Source organism: Cyrtonyx montezumae, unplaced genomic scaffold (assembly GCF_038088225.1).
Source record: "Cyrtonyx montezumae isolate F1298 unplaced genomic scaffold, pur_monq_1.0 scaffold_3, whole genome shotgun sequence".
Lineage (NCBI taxonomy): Eukaryota > Metazoa > Chordata > Aves > Galliformes > Odontophoridae > Cyrtonyx > Cyrtonyx montezumae.
The window spans coordinates 83,791,050-83,809,841 of record NW_027072034.1 but is presented as its reverse complement, the minus strand read 5'-3'; the positions used below and the strand labels follow the sequence as shown (position 1 = coordinate 83,809,841).

At 38.9% G+C, this 18,792-nt stretch overlaps 1 protein-coding gene across 1 annotated transcript in view; it reads left to right on the top strand.

The window, feature by feature from the left end:
* The window catches only part of GSK3B (glycogen synthase kinase 3 beta), a 135,951-nt gene that overhangs the window by 76,588 nt on the left and 40,571 nt on the right, over positions 1 to 18,792 (top strand). Inside the window, exons 3-6 of the mRNA XM_065742125.1 lie at positions 1,139 to 1,222; positions 11,767 to 11,877; positions 15,433 to 15,563; positions 17,162 to 17,268. Coding sequence (XP_065598197.1) covers positions 1,139 to 1,222; positions 11,767 to 11,877; positions 15,433 to 15,563; positions 17,162 to 17,268 — 433 coding nt within the window. The remainder of the gene's footprint in view (positions 1 to 1,138; positions 1,223 to 11,766; positions 11,878 to 15,432; positions 15,564 to 17,161; positions 17,269 to 18,792) is intronic.

Below are 18,792 nucleotides of genomic sequence, written 5' to 3'. Positions count from 1 at the left end.
TGTATATCTGGTCCTAACTAGTCAGGTTGCATAATTTGCAACCCTGTGATCCAAGTTAAAGTTGAAATACCTTCTAGTTTTAAAACTACAGATGCAGTAAATGAAGGAAAGAAGGATGTGTAAGCATAACCATGGGAGAAAGGTGTATAACAGCAACCACCATAGAATAAAATACAAAAAACATAGCTGTGCTAATTTTACTTGTTTTCATTCATACCTGCAATGCGACATTTCACTCGTTTTATCTGTTGGGCTAGAAGCTCCCTAATTTGTTTAGGGCTCAGTTGCAATGAGTATTTGCACTAAAGTCCCCAGTTTATTATGTATATAATGAATTGATTTTATCTTAACAGGTTTTCCAAGTTGATGTAAAGTGGGAAAAATAGTGTTGCTGTGCTGTGTGCCTGCAACTAGTTAAACCTTGGTTGAATGAAACTGGAAATTGAGTTCCCTTTCCAATTACATGGGTTTTTTTTATTGTCATTTCAAGGATGGTAAGGGAAAGGCTCTTCCATCATCTGGCTGTGGTGGAATTCATTTGATTTCCACCGGTGAGCTTTTTCTTTTTTTCTCATCATCTTTTCTCCTTCTCCCTTTGAGGAAGGGAATGAGAAAGCACTGTGGTGGAGTTCAGGTAGCCATCAGTATGCTGGGATTCACCTGGCCATCAGTATGGTGGAATTCAGTTGGCCGTTAATCTGAAGGATGGAGGAAGAGAAGTGCTATGTCTGCTTTTACACTGTTTGCATTATTTTTACAGTATTCAAGAAGGTCTTGTACCCATTCTGGCTGATAAGATCAGGAAATAAAAATGCAAAGTAAATATTTTCTCATCTTTTACCAGTGATACTTCGGTAATATAAGTAGGTAATTATTGGGTTTTCAGTGTGTTTACAGATCTTTGTTTTCAAGGGAAAATACATTTGATGACATTGATGTTTTCAGTGGTGAAGTAATTTGAGAGTAAGACTAATCAAAGTGTGATTCTTACAGCAAGAAAACTGTTGCATCTTTCCAACTTCCAGTTTTCTTTGGCTTCAGTTTTATCATCTCCTTTATGTGAATTTTATGGTGTTCAGTGAAGTACTCTAGCTTGAGAAAAAAGTTTCTAATTGTTTGTTTCTCCTGTTTTTTTCAGAACCGAGAGCTCCAGATTATGAGAAAGCTGGATCATTGTAACATTGTCCGATTGCGTTATTTCTTCTACTCCAGTGGAGAGAAGGTAAGAATGGAAAATAGAAAGATGCTTCCTAGAACCCATCTGGGCCATAATGAGCTGTTTGAATTTGTAGAGACAAGAATGCATGTAAAGATAGTGATAACACTGAGAAGAAGCTATCAGGATGCTGAGCAGATGTTTTGGAGCAGATCTTCATTTCGGAAGTGTGGTCCAGGAGGAGTACTTTTATTAATGTATCATAACAATAGTGTAACAGGTTTAGGTACACGATGCTTCTTTTTTTGGAGAAGCACAGTAGGGCTTCATTTGCACATTTCACCACTACCTTTTCTGAACTGTAGACATGTTTTCTAGCATTCAGCCTGAAGCACTTTAGATTTATAAAGCTTACGTGATATTTTCCAGACCTAGTCTCTGGGTGCTTCTGTACCCCTTCCCATGATTGTAATGTTTGTGCTCCAGAAGGAGGAAAAGATTCATAGAATTATAGAATATCTCATGTTGAAAGGGACCTGTAAGGATCATCAAGTCCAACTCCTGGCTTCACACAGCACCATGGAAAAATTAATCCTTATGTCTGAGAGTGCTGTCCAAATGCTTCTTGAGTTCCAGCAGCTTGGGGCTGCACCCACTGCCCCTGGGAGCCTGTACATATATGTAATAAATATTGGCAGAATGGGAGAGGGATAGTACTCTCACACCTTTAAGCCTTCAGACCTTGTCTGTGGGATTTAGGAGAGGAGCTGGCACCCCGAAGATGACGCGGTGACACAACTTTGCATTCTTATATGATGCATAGAGGGAGAACTGTGGAGCTTCTCTTTGTCAGTGTAAAGCTTGCAGAACCAGCTTGCAAGAGTCAGGGAGGAATCTGTTTTGTTTTTTATTTCCTTTTTTCATTATTTATTTATTAAAAGTTAGATTATACATTTACCATGCTTGCCAAACAAATGTAGAGGGAATATTTCCAGTTTTTTATGTCTGTTGTTTTTTTGGTGATAGTTTGCTGGAGGTGGTTTTCCAAGTATACAGTGATCATTTAGCATATAGTCTGAAATTCTTCAAGTAGCATGAGTATAAGAAGAAGAAAACTACGAAGGAGGGCTTGGTTATGGACTCTCTAACCATCTTGTAACTTGACCAGAGTGAAGTAGAACTTCGTGAGACGAGCAGAAGACAATTGTCTTATCTATTGTCTTTCAAAAATCTGCCAACAGTGGAAATGTTAAAAGTTAGTATACTGTTCCAGGAGTCTTTGTCTAATAGTAACTTCTTAAGTTATGGTCTTTTGAAAATCTTTAACTTGATGTTGAGCTTGTGACAGGATTTTCTGTTTGGCTCTTTCAATTCCACATGGCTAATTCTTGGCAAAGCTAGTTTTGATTTTAATAATGCACTCTCTGTCCATGACAAGTGAATCTTAATGCTTTGGGGAGTAGTTTTTTCACATTCTTTTCTGTTCTTTTCTGTCCATGTCTCTTGCTCTGTGCCTTTGAAATTTCCACTACCACCTTGCTGCAAAGTGTGGCAAATGGGAGCCAGTCTCTAGAGTGAAGGTACATTCAGCACCAGCATCAGCAGCAGTGTTCAGGTTGCAGGGTCTCTTGCAGTTTTGTATAGAATGGTACATAATTGGCTTGTGAGTATTTTCACGTTGGCAGCAGTGAAGAATAACTGCAAATGAGTTTGTCCTCTGCTGTTTGGGAAAAGTTCTAGATAGCAGCAAGTCAGGGTTCTTAGCGATGAGTTTAAGAATTCTTGTCTGTCTTCATATAGAGCTTAGCATAGATTAAACACAAATTAAAAACCTATCTGTGACAGAAACGTTTCACATGTAGCTAACTGTTGATCTCTTTAATAAAGCAGTTTAACAATCAACTTAATTTTGGTACCTACCTTCTAAACATTTTCATGCTGTCGTGATTGTTTCACTTGTTGGTCCAAGTTGGAGGGTGCTTGGACTTCTCTCCACTTACATCCCTGATTCTTGACACCAGGGACTCAAAGCCCAGAAGTTTTTGTTTCTTTCTTTGTTTTATTATTATTATTATTATTGACTAATAACTGAAGCATAAATTTACATCCAAATTCTGCCTGTTTAGACTGGTACTCTTTCAAAAGCCATGTGCTGAATAGTTACTTCAGTTCAGTTTAGGCACATGGCAGTTTTGGGAATGAGCCAGTCTTAAAGCTGACTATATTCTTGCAAAAGAGGCAATTACATTTATTGTTAGAAAAGTTGAAGCAACAGAAGATAGATAAATATCAGGTGTTACTTGGAATTAGTTTTATAATAGGACTACTCTTCAGCTGCATCAAAACTTTAGCAAAACTGTATAGAGATTCAGAGTTCTCTGTTCACTCTTTTAGAATCTGTCCATTGAACTGGTTAAAGTGGTGAACTTCTCATTTTTATTTCTTTCATTTACTTATATTCCATTCCTGCTTTTGCCTAAAGCAATCCAGAATTAGCAGCAGGGAATTCTCGAATTAAACATAGTTTTGACTGAATCCTTCTCCCTTGTTTTCTGTGTCTGTGTGAATTCCTCATTTCTGTACATCCTTGGCATTGTATTACCTATATATAGGTATGCCTTATGAAGAGGTTTTTGCATTTATATGTGTGTGCATGTATATGCTTACTTACATATACGTTTATTTATACATGTATTCCTTTACGTATATAGGTTTGACCACTGACTATATATTAATCGTGTTTGACTAATAATTTCCAACTTAAGATTGCTCACAAAGAACGTAATATACATTAATAAGATGGTTGACAGGCGTGGCATTCAAGTTGCTTCTGTAAACTGTATCTTCCTCAGTTCCTTCTTCCTGTAAGTTTACAGGCATTCATCAGAGCCATTCTTCCAAAAGATTACCTTAACGAATTTTCCAGAGTAGTTTCTCATTTCTTTTTTTCTAAGGCTTTATGAGATGACTGATAGCAGAGCGCTGACTGTTGTCACTATAATGTGCTTTTTGGTTGTCTAAAACCTGTAATTTTAGTAGTAGAAAGAAATGGAGGAGAAGAAAATGTAACCAACTAGTAGATTGATTTGTGGAATGTTCCCTTTATGGAAGCAGCAGCAAGTGTTTTCCAAGTGTAGTTTTGTGATTTCTGTTTTTCTAGATAATCCTTGGTGGAAATGGGCAGGTTTGTAGGGCCAGCTATCTCTCCTGTGGTTGGCTGTTGTTTTGGTATTCTGCCTTATGGTATGGTCTTGAACTAGAGACCTAGTTTGGGCAGCTTCCCTTGAGGAGATCAGTCCATATTAAGAAGACATACTTTGTTTGGCTTTGGTTCCTTTTCCTTAATTTCAAGAACTAGTTTGCATGTAGCATGATAGATAAATGTAAGTGTTGTATTAAAGTATGGAGTAGTCCATGCAGCCTGCCCTGTTTAGGTTTCAGCAGCACAGAACTTTCAGAGCTTTTGAACCATGCTCTAAGGCAGGGTGGATATGGATGGACTGAATACTACTCCCTTTGGCTTCTGTGCTCAAGAGTATTTCCAGATGTTTTGTTGCCCAGACTAACTTTCTTAGATAAATGGCTGCTGAATTAAACCCTTCAGCTTGGTAAAGCCTGAAATAAGAGTTCCTAATCCATTTTTTCTCCTCTGTATTTCTGGTTTGGATAGTTCTTGGTGGTATTTCATAACTGTCAGGTTTTCCTGTGTGGCTGTTTTTGAGTGTTTGATTGACCTGAATCCATGCCCAAAAGAGGAAGAGAGGTCACTGGAAAGATTTCTTCATGCATCAAATTGTATAAAAGTAAAATAAGTACTGGTTTTATTGGGTAATTGCATCTCTGGTTATGTAGCTTTTTTTTTTTTCCTCTTTAAGGTGGCTTGTTATTCAGAGTCGTCAAACTATATTTGAAAGATCATAAATATGCAATATGCTGATTCTTTTCTGGAGGCTGAGCTGGCCCATCTGCATCTTTTAATTGATTTTTAATCTTATTTAGCCTTAGTGTAGCAGCTTGCAGCCAAAAGCCCATGCAAACTGAGGGTAAAAATTTTCTCCCATAGACCGAAGTTTAAAATAAATATGCAGGGCATAGTGCAGAGCAGTTTATAGGTGCAGCTCAGTGTGCATCTAAAACGTGCTTTGGCAGCAAATTACTAAGCTACATTGAAGAAATTTGGAAGAAGGGAGTGACTGACTGGTTTGAACGTTTGGGCCTTGCTGAACAGCTATTATTTCTGCAGGTTCACATCCCTGTTAGGAAGTGGTGCATCTTCCAGTTTCAGAGACATGAACATCACCAGCCTTTTTTGCAGAAGTTACAAAAAAAAAAAATTGGTTTTGTGCAATACACTCAAATGACAGAGCTTTGAGCCCAACTGAGAATGGTCAGAGCCTGTGTGCATGCATTGCACCAGCCCGGTCAAGTGCTGGAGGGCCATTGCTACAGATGAGTTTAGTCACTGTGATCCATTTAATCCTTGGCAGATCTGCTGTGCTGTTAACAAAGGAACAATTAATGCCAATTATGATGAGTTTGTGATGTTGGTATCTCTAGTCCTTGCCTGAGGCCCGCCTTGCATTTTTCAAAAAGGGCACTGGTCGTCAGATAATGATTATCAGTTACTGCTGCTAGAGCTTGCAACATGCTGGGAATTTCCTTAGCTGTAGCTAGGAGCAGTCTCTAGTTTCCAGTAGGTACTGTTACTAGAAGTTGCAGTTAGGTCTCTCTTCAGCAGGGCTTTGCGTTAGACAACAGGATCCTCAGTGTGGTCAGTGCCTGCTGTGGAAATGCAAAGCTCTGGTTTCACTGGGTCTGTGAAACATCCACTATGCCTAGTGAGTCACTTCTGTCTTCTCAGGACATTCTTCCACTAGTTCTAGCTGCTCTTCTCATCTTCCTTCTTGGGTGGCTGTTGGGAGGCCCTTCTCTCTCATGGCAAGGTATGCAGGACTGCTCAGTTAGCCCAACTTTCCCCATTAATTTGCATCTTTCTACGGATTTGTTGCCAGGCTGTGGAATAGTGTCTGAAAGGTGCGGTTCAAGTGGCCATGTATCACCTGTGTCAAAGATCACAAATCGGTTCTACCTTTTAGATGTTGTCCTTCCAACTTCCAAGAAATATTTATCTTTGAAAAAACCCTGAGGACCTTTTTCCTTAAGTGTTTTTTTTTTTTTTTGTGGGAAAAACTATGGCAGAAAACTTTTAATGAAGGGAAGAAGCATTGTATTAGAACACAAGACTTAGAACATCACCTAATAATGTAGCCTCTTCAAATGATGAAACAACTGTTTCAGAGTCAGATCCAGGAAAGATCTTAAATATGAATTATATTGATTGGCCTGATTTCTGTCCTTATGCTGCCATCACAGCTGGTCTGGTAGGCATCTCCTGCCTCAGAGTATATCCTGCTGAATAATAATGAATATTACAGGCCACTTTGGGAATCTTCTGACAGGTAGATGTAGGAACAGAAAGCATAGCACCCTTGTAATTTCTCAAACTCCGTCAGAGGCACTGAGGGAATAGAGAAGGAAATACTTTACCCAATATTTGCTATACTAATAAAAAATAATGGTATATTTCTGAAATGTGGTTATAAACTGCAAATACAGACGTGCTCATGTGGCCACTGGATGTCACCATTCCTTCATACAAATAAGATCATTTCCAGCATTTTTTAAATTTAAAATTTTTCCAGAATGTCACGGATACTAAGTAGTTAGAGTAGGAAGCCTGAATTTTCTTTCTTTCTCTATGAAAGCAGCTCCAAAGGCTTTAAAGTTGCAAAGTACTATGGCAGCATTTACGATAAGAGAAGAAAGGTGTGTCTCCTACTGTTCTTGGTAAGAGTATATGAAGTCTGTGCTGGTTGTAGCTGTAAGATAAAATGGCCTTTTTTAAAAAACAAACAGAAAAAAAAGTTAACTTCAGAGTGTTGTTCTGCATTTAGGATTTGTGAATGCAGAGTTAATTTAAGAAACTCCTGTGCTCTTCATTTCTATTCAGTGGTGCTCATGCAGTTGATCATCTGAAAACTAGCTCAGAGAAATGAGTTGGTATTTGTAAAAAAAGAAAAGAAGGGATGGAAGGAAAAAACACCTGGAAACTACACAATTTCACCGCGTTCTTGCTAACCTGGCAATGGAGATGGAAACTGAATTGAGCATGCTCATTACTCTTTCCAGATACTGACTGGTAAATTCAGTCACCACAGAAGAAAAAAGTGTGCAGAATAGTTTCAGTACTTCTTATTGTGTTACGTTATGCCCTGTAGAATCATGGGACAACTACCAGTTCATGAGAACTTCTGACACTGTTCCAGATACTTATGTATTCTTCAAAGTATGACCTGTGATGCTCTCCCTTCTTACCTTCAGCATGTCCTTTGGCGTTTAAGAGACTACTGGCTTCTTTCATTGTGTTGGTGGTGAATAAGGGACGCTCCTTACACTGAGACTGACAGATGCCAGTTGCAGGTTTTTACACACACATTCCAATTCCAAATACAGTATGGGCAATACATGGGAAAAAAAATGAGATCTTATAGAAAGCATTTAAGCGTTAGCTTAAGTTTGTTGAAAAGGGAGTTTCACAGAGAAGAAATATTCTTTCCCTGCCAGGAAAAATCCAGAAGAGCAAACCTTTTAATTCAGTAGCTAATGGTCTATATTGACTGTAGAGAATGTCAACTGGATGGTGCTTTGAACAGTTTTACTTTGTAGATTGAAGAAGAGGTTTAAAAATTGACTCTGTGACTTCCAGAAGCCTTTTGTGTTTGTAAAACAGCATTTTTGCTTTCACCAGGTCTTCAACCATGCAGTATTTAATGTTCATGTACTGGAGCAGTTGTATTACAGACTTTTTGCTTTCTAATTTCTGACACAAAAGTTTCAACAAATTCTGACTTCTGCATCCTACTCATGCTGCTCACTGTGGCACAGTTTGTATTGGTATTTGTTTACATGAAGTGTTTCCGATCACAGTGAAATGATGCTTCAGCTGTTGGGTCCTGAGAAATACAGACTGGTTCAGTGACAAGGCCATGGTTATTTTGCTCTGAATCTTTTAAGTATTCAGAAGCAGCATGTGTCAGCTGAGAATTTTATCTGCCAAGAGACAAAAAAAACCCAATAACTTCTAACATTTGATACAGTTGATCTTAAATGAGTCGCAATGCTGAAGTCAAAATGAGGACAGGAATGCATTGATCCTTTATTTCAGGATCCAGCTCCTCTGTACACCCTCTTTTTAAAGAGTGTATATAGAGAGTTAGAACCTGAGCAACAAGCATGGGAAAATGTGGGTGCATGTGAATATTAGACCTGTTGAGGAAGGTTAATAATCTCTTCAATCCCAACATATTTAGAGAAAAGTGCATTATTTAATGACACCTTATATCTGTTTTCTGCAAATGATTTCTATGGTGCAGCCTCCTCCAATCCATTCTGGGCTCTGAAGATGTGTGAGATAGGCTCCTGGTGGGTCATTTATCTTGTCTGATTCCCATCCCAGCAATTTTGGGACAGTAGTGTGGAAACAAGTCACGTGCGGATTATGTGGTGAGGTCTGAAAAATGCTTCTGTAATGGAAAAATAAGCCTTGATCCATTCTCTGGGACCTCAAGCAGTTGCCCTCATTTGGTGACCTCTTTGAGCTAGCCCTGTTTCCTGTTGTACTATATCTGGGTCACTGGAAAAAATATGTGTTTGTGAAGAATGCGTGAGCTAGGCACACCAGATTACATCATTCTCAGAGCTTGTCAGGCCATGACTGCTTTCTAGCTCACACTGAATCTTGGTCAGGGAAATCCAGGTAATTTGGTTGTTATTTTTGTCCAGATCATGCTCACAGTGAAGGGTGAAGGTTCTTGAAACCTGTTCTCTTAAGTGTTTATCAGATTTGTACTAGGTAACATCAGGAGGAGGTAGGTCAGAACACTCAAATCATCTTTAATTCATGAGCATAGCTATTTAGGGCACTTCTGAAGTGTCAGTTGCTTGTGGTAGGAGTGGAGTATGTTGCTTCTTACATAGCTGACACCATAAGGCTTGCCTTTGTAGTTGCATATTAAAGTTCTGGGTACTTCAAATATATGGATCTAGGTAACACGTTTATTGGTTGGGGGAAAGATATTCCTGTGCCATTGCATGTAGATTTTAATGTGTAACATACAGTTTAACAGAAACAGCAGCGTGCAAAAACCGTATAGGTTGTTCACATGCTGTGGGTAACATCAGAACTCTCAGGGATTTGATTGGGTGGGTGGAAAATCTCCATCTGCCATTTAAGTGCTTTTAATGTTTCTGTGCCTGTGTCACATCATGCCATTGAAGTAGTCCTGTTTCCAACAGATTGCAAAGTCAAAATCAAAATGGAAGAGAGAAAAGTAAAACAGATGGTATGAACTAAACAGAGTTCTTTAATTCTTATAACTCACTGCAGTGGAGGTTTTAATGGTTTCATGTATTAGTTGTACCTACCTCCTTTTGCTTGTACTGTGAGAGGATAATGAAATCACTATAATCCCACTTTTACTCATTTTTTCTGTCAAATCTTTCATGTAAATCTTCTTGATACATGGAGCATGAACCCCTTGAAAGAGAGTAATCAACCTCAGTAGCAGACAGTTTGGCACAGTGACTTGTTACCCATATGACTGCTGTTCTCCAAGAGGAGAGCATTCTACACATTTGTCAGGATGTATCTACACTGAAACAAGCATATCCTCTTCAGGAGAATGTTTTCTCTCTCGGTGTACAGCTTGCCCTACCAGGCATAAGTTAATGTGGATTTTTGAGGGCATATATTGTACTATTAATAATACCATGACATCTCTGACCCAAGTAGGTGTTGTGTTGGATTTGTGTTGTCTGAAATCGAATGGGAAAGAACTGTTGATGCAGAAGGGAAAGTGCTGAAGTATGGCAAGTTTTTCACATGATTGCACACCTGTGGAATTCTAGATTAATTCGGTATTTCCTTCAGTGTTTGTCCCTCATCATCCACGTTCTGGCTTGTTCCCCGGGTTCTATGGTGCCGTGACCCATTTCGCAGGACAGGGTTGGGAGGCTTCAGAGCAGGCAGGGTTTCTGGGGCTGCTTTTCCTTCAACCATGTTGTACAATTACAGTAAGTGCAGATTCAAGCCATTGTATCCGTTGGGCCACTGGCATTCATGTAGCGCTGGTGCTGTTACTGCTGTTGTTTAAGCAACAATGTTTAAAGGAGAATATCCTTTTGGATGGAAGATGTTGTGAGCAGGGCCTTGTGTGGTGGCTTTGCCTTTTAGGAGCTATTGTTAAGAGCTGCTGATACCTCCTGAAAGTGCTGGTGTTTATTGTCAAGTAACAATGACTATAAAATTCACACATCAGGTATTTTGAGGTGTTTCAGTGTTACCACATACCGTTTACATCCTTGGCAAGATCCTAGCTACTTGCTCAGACAGGACATGGTGAGAGTACACACCACACTGTGCTCTAAATTATTAGTTAAGTCACAGTAATTTTATTAAATTGAAGCTAAATGAGGTTTGTTTTGAAACTGAGAGATGTTAAGATCAATAGGCAGTGGACCAAGCTGAATACCTAGGAACTCTGAAGTGTCACCATCCATGTAGTGTGTTCCTCTATCTCACCCTTTCCTATAGAAAGCTCTAGTTCTTAGTGCAACAAGCACAGAAGTATATCTCTGCTTAATTCACCTAGCTTTCAAACATAGTTTTTTTTTAGGTTGATATAATTAATGTGTGTGGGGGAGGGGGGGTTAGTATAATTAAATGTTTGTAGTCCTCATGCTTTGCCCAGAAGACTGCATTAAAATATCAGAAGTCTTTTTAAGACCTGTTTTACCACTGAAATAATCCCTACCCCAATTAGAAACTGTGATTACAGTACTGTGTCATTTAATTCCTCTTTGTTCCTTCTTTCCTTTGCTAACATACTCTGCAATAGAATACCTTGTTGTATAGCTACTTTTGTTGTTTTTCTGTATTACATTCACTCAAATCTTTAACTTAATTCTGGATGTCAGAAGCAAACATTCAAGAATCATTTTTATCTTGTTCTGTTTTACCAGGAATCAGTTTGTAGGCTTAAGTTGGATGGAACTGGGATGTTAGAATGCTTATAAAAACTGTCTATGAATATTAACACTAACTTGCTGTCTATGAATGTGTAGTAATAGTCAATTATAATTACTAATCTCTTAATTGTTAGGAATTTAGTTAGATTAAAGCAGCATTTCTAAAATATGTGGTGTTTTAAAACATTTTTAATGTGTATTTGTGTGGTATGAGCTTGGGAATTTTAAGTTTGCCCTTGGGTTTTCCCAGGGAAGGGAACTAATCTTTCAAGGTGGTGTCCCATAATGAAAATATCAAGTGGACATCATTGTCTTCTTTTATAATCAGAAAATACTTTATGGTAGAGACTATCTAGACTAATGTGACCTTAAATGTAAGTTCGACTCAGATATTAGTGTAAAGGGAAAACAGTTCAGTGGCACACTTAGTAAAGATGTTTCTCAATCTGTCAGCTTTTTTGAATGCTTTTACTGTTCCTCATGCTTCAAAATGATTATTGATTTATTTTTTTCTTCTCTTTCAGAAAGATGAAGTGTACCTCAACTTGGTGCTGGACTATGTTCCTGAAACAGTATACAGAGTTGCCAGACATTATAGTCGGGCCAAACAGACACTCCCTATGATTTATGTCAAGGTAGGTAACTAATAGCTGTGGTTAGATCAAGAATTATATTGTAGGAGCAAGCTCTCTGTATACCTCTTTTCTCATATAATTAGTTTTCTGAAGTTCTTCAAGTACATGTGTCTTGAAGCAAGGAGCAAAAGGAATCAGGATGTCTATTTGTTAGGGTGAAGGAAGAGTAGAAGTGAGAGGCTTAAGTTTCAGCGCTCAATTTCTCACTTTACAGAAGTCTTGGAGTGGTTGAGGGGAGGGCTATTAAGTGGGGGGGTGTTTTGTTTTCATATAGCTTAAAGACTGACACCAGCTAGATTCCTAGCTTCATCTTCCAGAGGTGATGGTGACACAACAGTACAAAGTTCAAGAATTCAAAGAGGATGTCAGTAATAACGGCGTTCTCTTATGTGTTATCTTCTTTGCCTGATAGGTAAGAGCTCCTGTGCCTCTGTTGAAGGAATGAAAGGTGTGCTTTTGTCCCCTTTTCTACACTTGGAGCTCATTGACTTTACGAGCTGTGTTGAAGAGTGGGGCAGTATGTTTATATGCACATTTTAGCCTTAAAACCTCACTTTTAAAAGATACGGTTGTATCTTTTATTGTCTTCTACAAAGTGGATAAAGATGAATAAAACTTCATTTTTTGTCCAGTATAGGACCCATCTGGGTCTCGTAATTATATTTTGCGTATTGTGGTGGTCTCAATTGGCACGCTCATGAATGATCATAGAATTATAGAGTATCTTGATTGGAAGAGAACATAGAGTCCAGTGTTGTTAACTTGAATTTAACTTGATAACATAGCATGCAGATAACAGGCAGTTGGAATTAGCAGTAAATGTTTGATTTGTATCGATTTCTTCAGGCTTATTGTTACATATGTAATGCTTAACATTAGGGTGGGCTGAAGAAAACTTCTTAATGTAATTGAAAAAAGGAGTGCTGCAGAAAGTAATGATTCCAACAATAACGTGTTGTACCATAACCTTGTATACAGAAACTGTAAACAGAGTGTCTTGGCAATAGCCAGCACCATTCCCTGTTTTTAAGAAGGCACAGAATCTTAGAATTCTACAGTAAGAATTTCTACTGCAAAGTAACTTCTGTGCTTGGCCTGTTAGTGGAGCAGAATGTCCTCAGGTTATATGTGCCACAAAATTTGCTGGCTTAGGTTTTGATTAGATTATTCATTTATTTTTGTTTTAATTGCTATTCATTATGATGACTTTGAAAAAATTGTCTGGCGATGAGCCAGCAGTGTGCCCTGGTGGCCAAGAAGGCCAGTGGGATCCTGGCTTGTATCAGGATGAGTGTGGCCAGCAGGTCAAGGGAGGTGATCCTCCTCCTCTGCTCTGTCCTGGTGAGGCCTCACCTGGAGTACTGTGTCCAGTTCTGGGCTCCCTTGTACAAATAAGACAGGGATCTCCTTGAAAGAGTCCAGAAGAGGGCCATAAAGATAATAAAGGGCCTGGAACACCTCTCTTATGAGGAAAGGCTGAGAGACCTGGGTCTGTTCAGCCTTGGGAAAAGAAGACTCAGAGGGGATCTGATCCACATCTATAAATATCTAAGGAGCAGGAGGCAAAGGGATGAGGCTGGACTCTTCTCAGCAGTGTGTGGCAATAGGATGAGGGAAATGGCCACAAACTGAAGTTCCACACAAATGTGTGTGGGAACTTCTTCACAGTGCAGTGATGGAGCACTGGCACAGGCTGCACAGAGAGGTGGTGGAGTCTGCTTCTCTGGAGACATTCAGGACCCGCCTGGATGCCTACCTGTGCAACCTGGGCTAGGGAGCTGCTTTGGCAGGGGGTTGGGCTCGATGATCTCTAGAGGTCCCTTCCAACTCCTACAGTTCTGTGGTTCTGTGTGTCTGTAAGTATCCTTTGAGAGATAATTCTGTTTCATCTGTTTCATCTTTCTGGGTATTTGGGACTTTCTTTTCCATGTAGCCAGGAAATCTGTTCTTACTTTGTTTTTCTGACAAGGCAAGCCTAATACACATTCTAAAAGCGGTCATATGACTTTGATGGCATTAGAACTTTTGCAAATGGAGGATTGTTTGGCAATTGCAGATGTCACGTTGTACTCGTTTGTTCACCTTTGATTGAAAGGCAGAGAGCTCGCTCCTCTTTCCTGGGTAACAAACAAGCTGCTTATGAAACTGCAAGAATCTTTTAAAATCATCTTTTTGTAACTTTTTATTGCAACCTCTAACATTCTGTAATACATTTGTGGAAATTCTGTGTTTGTCCTATGGAGATGGAGGGCATACTTCATGAACATTGCATGCATTAACTTGACTCTTCAACTTCCAGCAATCTTCCAAACTATTTTGCAATACAGTTGCACAATAAGTACTTGACATGTTAAGAACAGAACAGGCAACTCAGAAAATGTTTATTTGCTTTTCTTTGTGCAGATTTCTGGTTTTGAAAAAACAAATATGAAATCTGAAAACATAGAGCCAGTAATTAGACAATTCTTCTCCTGCTAGTATCTTCCCTGCCAAGCAAACAAAAAAATGAGACAAAGAGAGTGCAAATGCAAAGATAGTGGTGAAAATGAAGCAAATGTGACTTGTTACCAGTGTCTAGCAATTGCACCTGGTTTTACAGACTACTGAAGCTGATGTGTGGAGAATGTGCTTACAAAAATGTGCAGGTGCAACTGCAGTGCTATTTCCAGCCTATAGTCTGATTTTACATCATTGGAATAATTTCAGAAACCATGGGGGACACAAGAAAACTATGAAATAGCCTGTCTGCTTGTTGGCAACTTCCATGTCTTAATGACTGTATGTGCTCTACAGCACTAATTACGTCCAGCAGGTCCTTATTCCTTGCAGCCAAAGATGTGGGCAGCCCTGCTTTACCCTGTCATTTTGCCATGGCAAGTTCTCAGCTTGCTGTATTTTTCATTGCTAAAAAGTTGGCCAGCCTTGGAAGGGGGAACGGAGCAAACTCTCTCCATTAGCAGGCTTGTTTACTTTGCCTCGTATAAAATTGTCTTCAGTTGACCTCTTTTAGCCTGGAGGTTCTAAATTAGAAAGAGTCTGCCCCTTCACCAGGAAAAGCTGGGAGATCATTCCAGTGGCAGGCTGAAATAAAAATATTCCTTGGACAGCCTTAATAACTTCCTTGGCTAAAGGGTGTTTTTCACTTTTTATAATAACCTGGAATACCTCATTTCTATGAAGAGTGTGATTTATAAAGTAAATGGAAACTTTATTTTCTATGTTTTCTTTGATTACCATCATTGTTTGCTCTGTTGTTATTTATATATGTTGGAAAGCTGGCATAATTACTTCTTTTGAATTGTGCTCATTTCCAAAAGGAGAGTCCTGAACCTCATGTAGGAATGTGGCAAACAGGGAGAAGACTTGCCAGTTTCTGGGCTTTCCCTGTCTCCACAGGGCTAACATAGGTTCATCAAGATCTTTTCTTTTCCCCCTTTTTTTCTTTTTTTGTGAGTGGTTCTGTTTTTCACTTTAGTAAGAGTTTTGTGTTAGTTGAGTTGTTTAGCCTGCTTGGGTTGGGAAAACATACCTTATGCAATATTTCTGTTGTTCCAGTTGTACATGTATCAGCTGTTCCGGAGTTTAGCCTATATCCATTCCTTTGGGATCTGCCACCGGGATATAAAACCACAGAACCTCTTGCTGGACCCTGATACAGCTGTCCTTAAACTATGTGACTTCGGAAGGTAAGCTTGTTGGTGGCCTGAAGCCTGGAGAGTAAGAACTTTTTATTTCAAAATAAATCTAGTGAAATTTTGCAGAACTCTCAGTGTTCCTCAGAAGTTTGTCTGTAGTTTTAACAGGGAAGTTAACATTAGAGTGTTTTCTTTTCAAAATGAGCTTGTATGAAGAAAAGAAAAGGAACTGGTGAAGGGTGTCAAATAGACAAATAAAATTCAAGCCTGATTTGTGTGCAGATACTATTAAAAAAAAAAAGTAAATGGGCCATTGCACAGGGAAAATACTATGCCATGGAGAAATAACACTGAACAGTAGGTTAAAATGTATGGAAGAAAAATAGGCAGAGTGGCGTAGTAACCTGTAAAGGCTAATGCTGCTTTATTAGCCTATTTGTGTTGGTCTGCCAATTCATCTAATATTTCAAATACTGTAGAGGATCAAGTTCACCAGCAGCAATTCCAATTGCAGATAGTTGACATCTGTATCCTAGTTTCCAGTGGCATGTTTTTTCCAGTTCTGTTCAAGTGATTCAATTGAACAAGTGAGTCCAGTCCTCCTTTAGAAAGTAAAACAGATAATGAAATTCTAGATATCCACGCTGAGAAAGGAAACAGATTTCTTCCTGGTAAAGTTCAGTCTTCAGATTGTGCTGTAACTTTGCAGACTGAAATAGCCAGGTCATACACGTGTGAGGTCACTGAAATTGCTGTTGCTAAATTTGCTTGCCTGTAGAGAGTGGGGATGTCAGATGGTGATTACTCAGGCAGTGCATTGTCACACCTCGTGGTTTGGGAATCTCCTTCCTAGCTCTGCCTCATGAGCATTGGAGCAAAATAGGAATCACACTTAAACTTGAAGTAACATCGCATGAACAGGTGGTACCTCTCTTTATAGTGCTTTGAATTGTGGTTTCTATATCAGAAAACTGTAGGCAAAACCAAGACTTTTAATAACTGTCTAATTGGGTGGTAGGAAGCTATTCCTTTTCTTAAAGGCTCAGTGATGAATTTGGCTGGGGTTTGTTGCCACTTAGTGTAATATATCATACTTCTGAAAGAGCAGGTTGTTCTTCCAGATCCTCTCTATGAAACACGTGATATTAATTAAGAAAGAAATACTGTGTAAACTCATGTTCCAAAAGTAATGTGCTGTTGTGTTTCTAAAGGCACTTGTTCCTGTGGTTGTGGCAGTACTGTATGTTCGATGCTTTGTGGCAGTGTAAATGGAAGCCTTCATGTTAATCTTGGACTAACAACATGCACCTGTACCATGATAGCTACATCTGACTGAGCTGGATTCTGTTGTCTTTAACTTTGTACAGAAGCTTTTAAACACATCAAACTTACACAGGCAACTGCCAGCCAAAATCCTGACTCTATCCTCCAAATTGTAGTCAAAATTCCTTTTGCTGTGTCCACTGTAAGGTAGCTGCCTGATGGGCTGATTTCACAATAAATCATGTGCCTTGTATCAGCTCAGAACACAGTACTTCGCATTTAGGAATCAGGGGTGGTAAAGAGTGCTAATGCTTAATACTGGTCTGCACAAAAAATATTGTGAAGCTTTTTGTTGCTAAAATATTACTGATTTGTTTCCATTTCAGTGCAAAACAGCTGGTTCGTGGAGAACCTAATGTTTCATACATCTGCTCTCGGTACTACAGGGCACCAGAGTTGATCTTTGGAGCCACCGATTATACCTCCAGTATAGGTATGTGTATGTATTTGTTGAAGTCTGTACCATCTGTATGGGTTTTTATTCTGTAGTTAATTGTAAAGGCTTGCTAGAGGCAGAATTCTCTTGTAAATGAGCAGATACCACTTCTTAGCAAAGTATACATTTTTTAGGGGGCTGTTACAATTTTTATATTTTCTGAGATTTTGATGTCAATTATATAATAAGAGGATGTTTGTTTTTAGTTTGAGATGAAATCTTATTGAAGTAAAACATTTTCCAGCTCTCCAGGTAATTTTGCTGTTTAGTTTAAAAGTAGGTACAAGAAAGAGATCAAACTAAAAAGTGCTTTGATGACTGAACTATAAAGGACTCCTAAAATATAAACAATTCTACTGTTTCTGATAAGTTGTGATTTAGACCCTAATGATTTTGTAGCTTGCTTGCTTGGCTTTTAGCGAGCTGTTTTTAGTGGGAGAGAAAATTCAGGGTGATGTTTGGCTTTAAACTCTCTTGGCAGGTTCAACATATCATATGTGGCAGTATTTCAGATTGTGCTCATTCTGTTAACTTTTGTTGCCCCTTTGTCATTGTGAACACGAAGACTTTTTTTTTTTAAATACTGGGCACACAGCTGCATCGTGGAAATGATAGGGAAGCTGGAGGTTTACGCTGAGAACAGAAAATATCCTGGTGTTCATAGAGCAGTTACAGAAAGTTTCTCATAGTAAACAGCAATGAGATACCTTCTTGTGAATAACTTCATCATTTTTTTTTTGGTCAAGGTACTCCCAGGGCTCTTTCTAATGGCTGGTGCTAAGATTTTATCTTGCTTACAGTCTTGAGGAGTACAGACTAGATTTAATAGGTTCAAAAGAATGTGGAGGTTGTGAACAAGTCTTGGAATAATATGCTTATAACTTGGTGAAGTGTGTTTAGAGGTAGTAAGTTCTAACTAGTGTTGAAATCATTGACTATCTCATTTCATATGTTCACTTCTTTGAAAATAGAAATATTTCCAAAGACTGACTTCCTCTCATTGTTAGGTTTTTTTTGTTGTTGTTTTTTGTTTGTTTGTTTTTCCCATTAGTTATTCTCCGGAATCATTTTATACCAACTCATGTTGGTGTAAAAAAGGGGCAGGACTCAAAGTCCAGGAAAAGTAATGGCATAGTAAAGATAAACACATATCTCCCCTGGTATGAAAACGTGGAGAGACAGAAGTCTGGAGAGAGTAATGGCACAGTAAAGATAAAGTGACAGAGCTTCTTTAATGGTTAGCCAAGCCAAAAGTGGCAGCCTCAGCCCTCCTTTTGCTCTTGAGTACACCAGCTCCCACTCTTTCCTGTTCAATATGCTGAGTCAGCTTCAGTTTGTCTAGAGACTTCATTTTGGCTAGGTTAGCTTTCTGCAGTGTTAATGAGTTGAATCAACATTACTGCGCAGTCTGATAAGCACCAGAGCACAGGTAAAAGCATAGTGGCAGGAGTTTGTGAGTGAGGGAAGGCAGCTGATCCCAGCTGACGTCTTTTTGCCAGCTGAGAGCTAATAGATTGACTC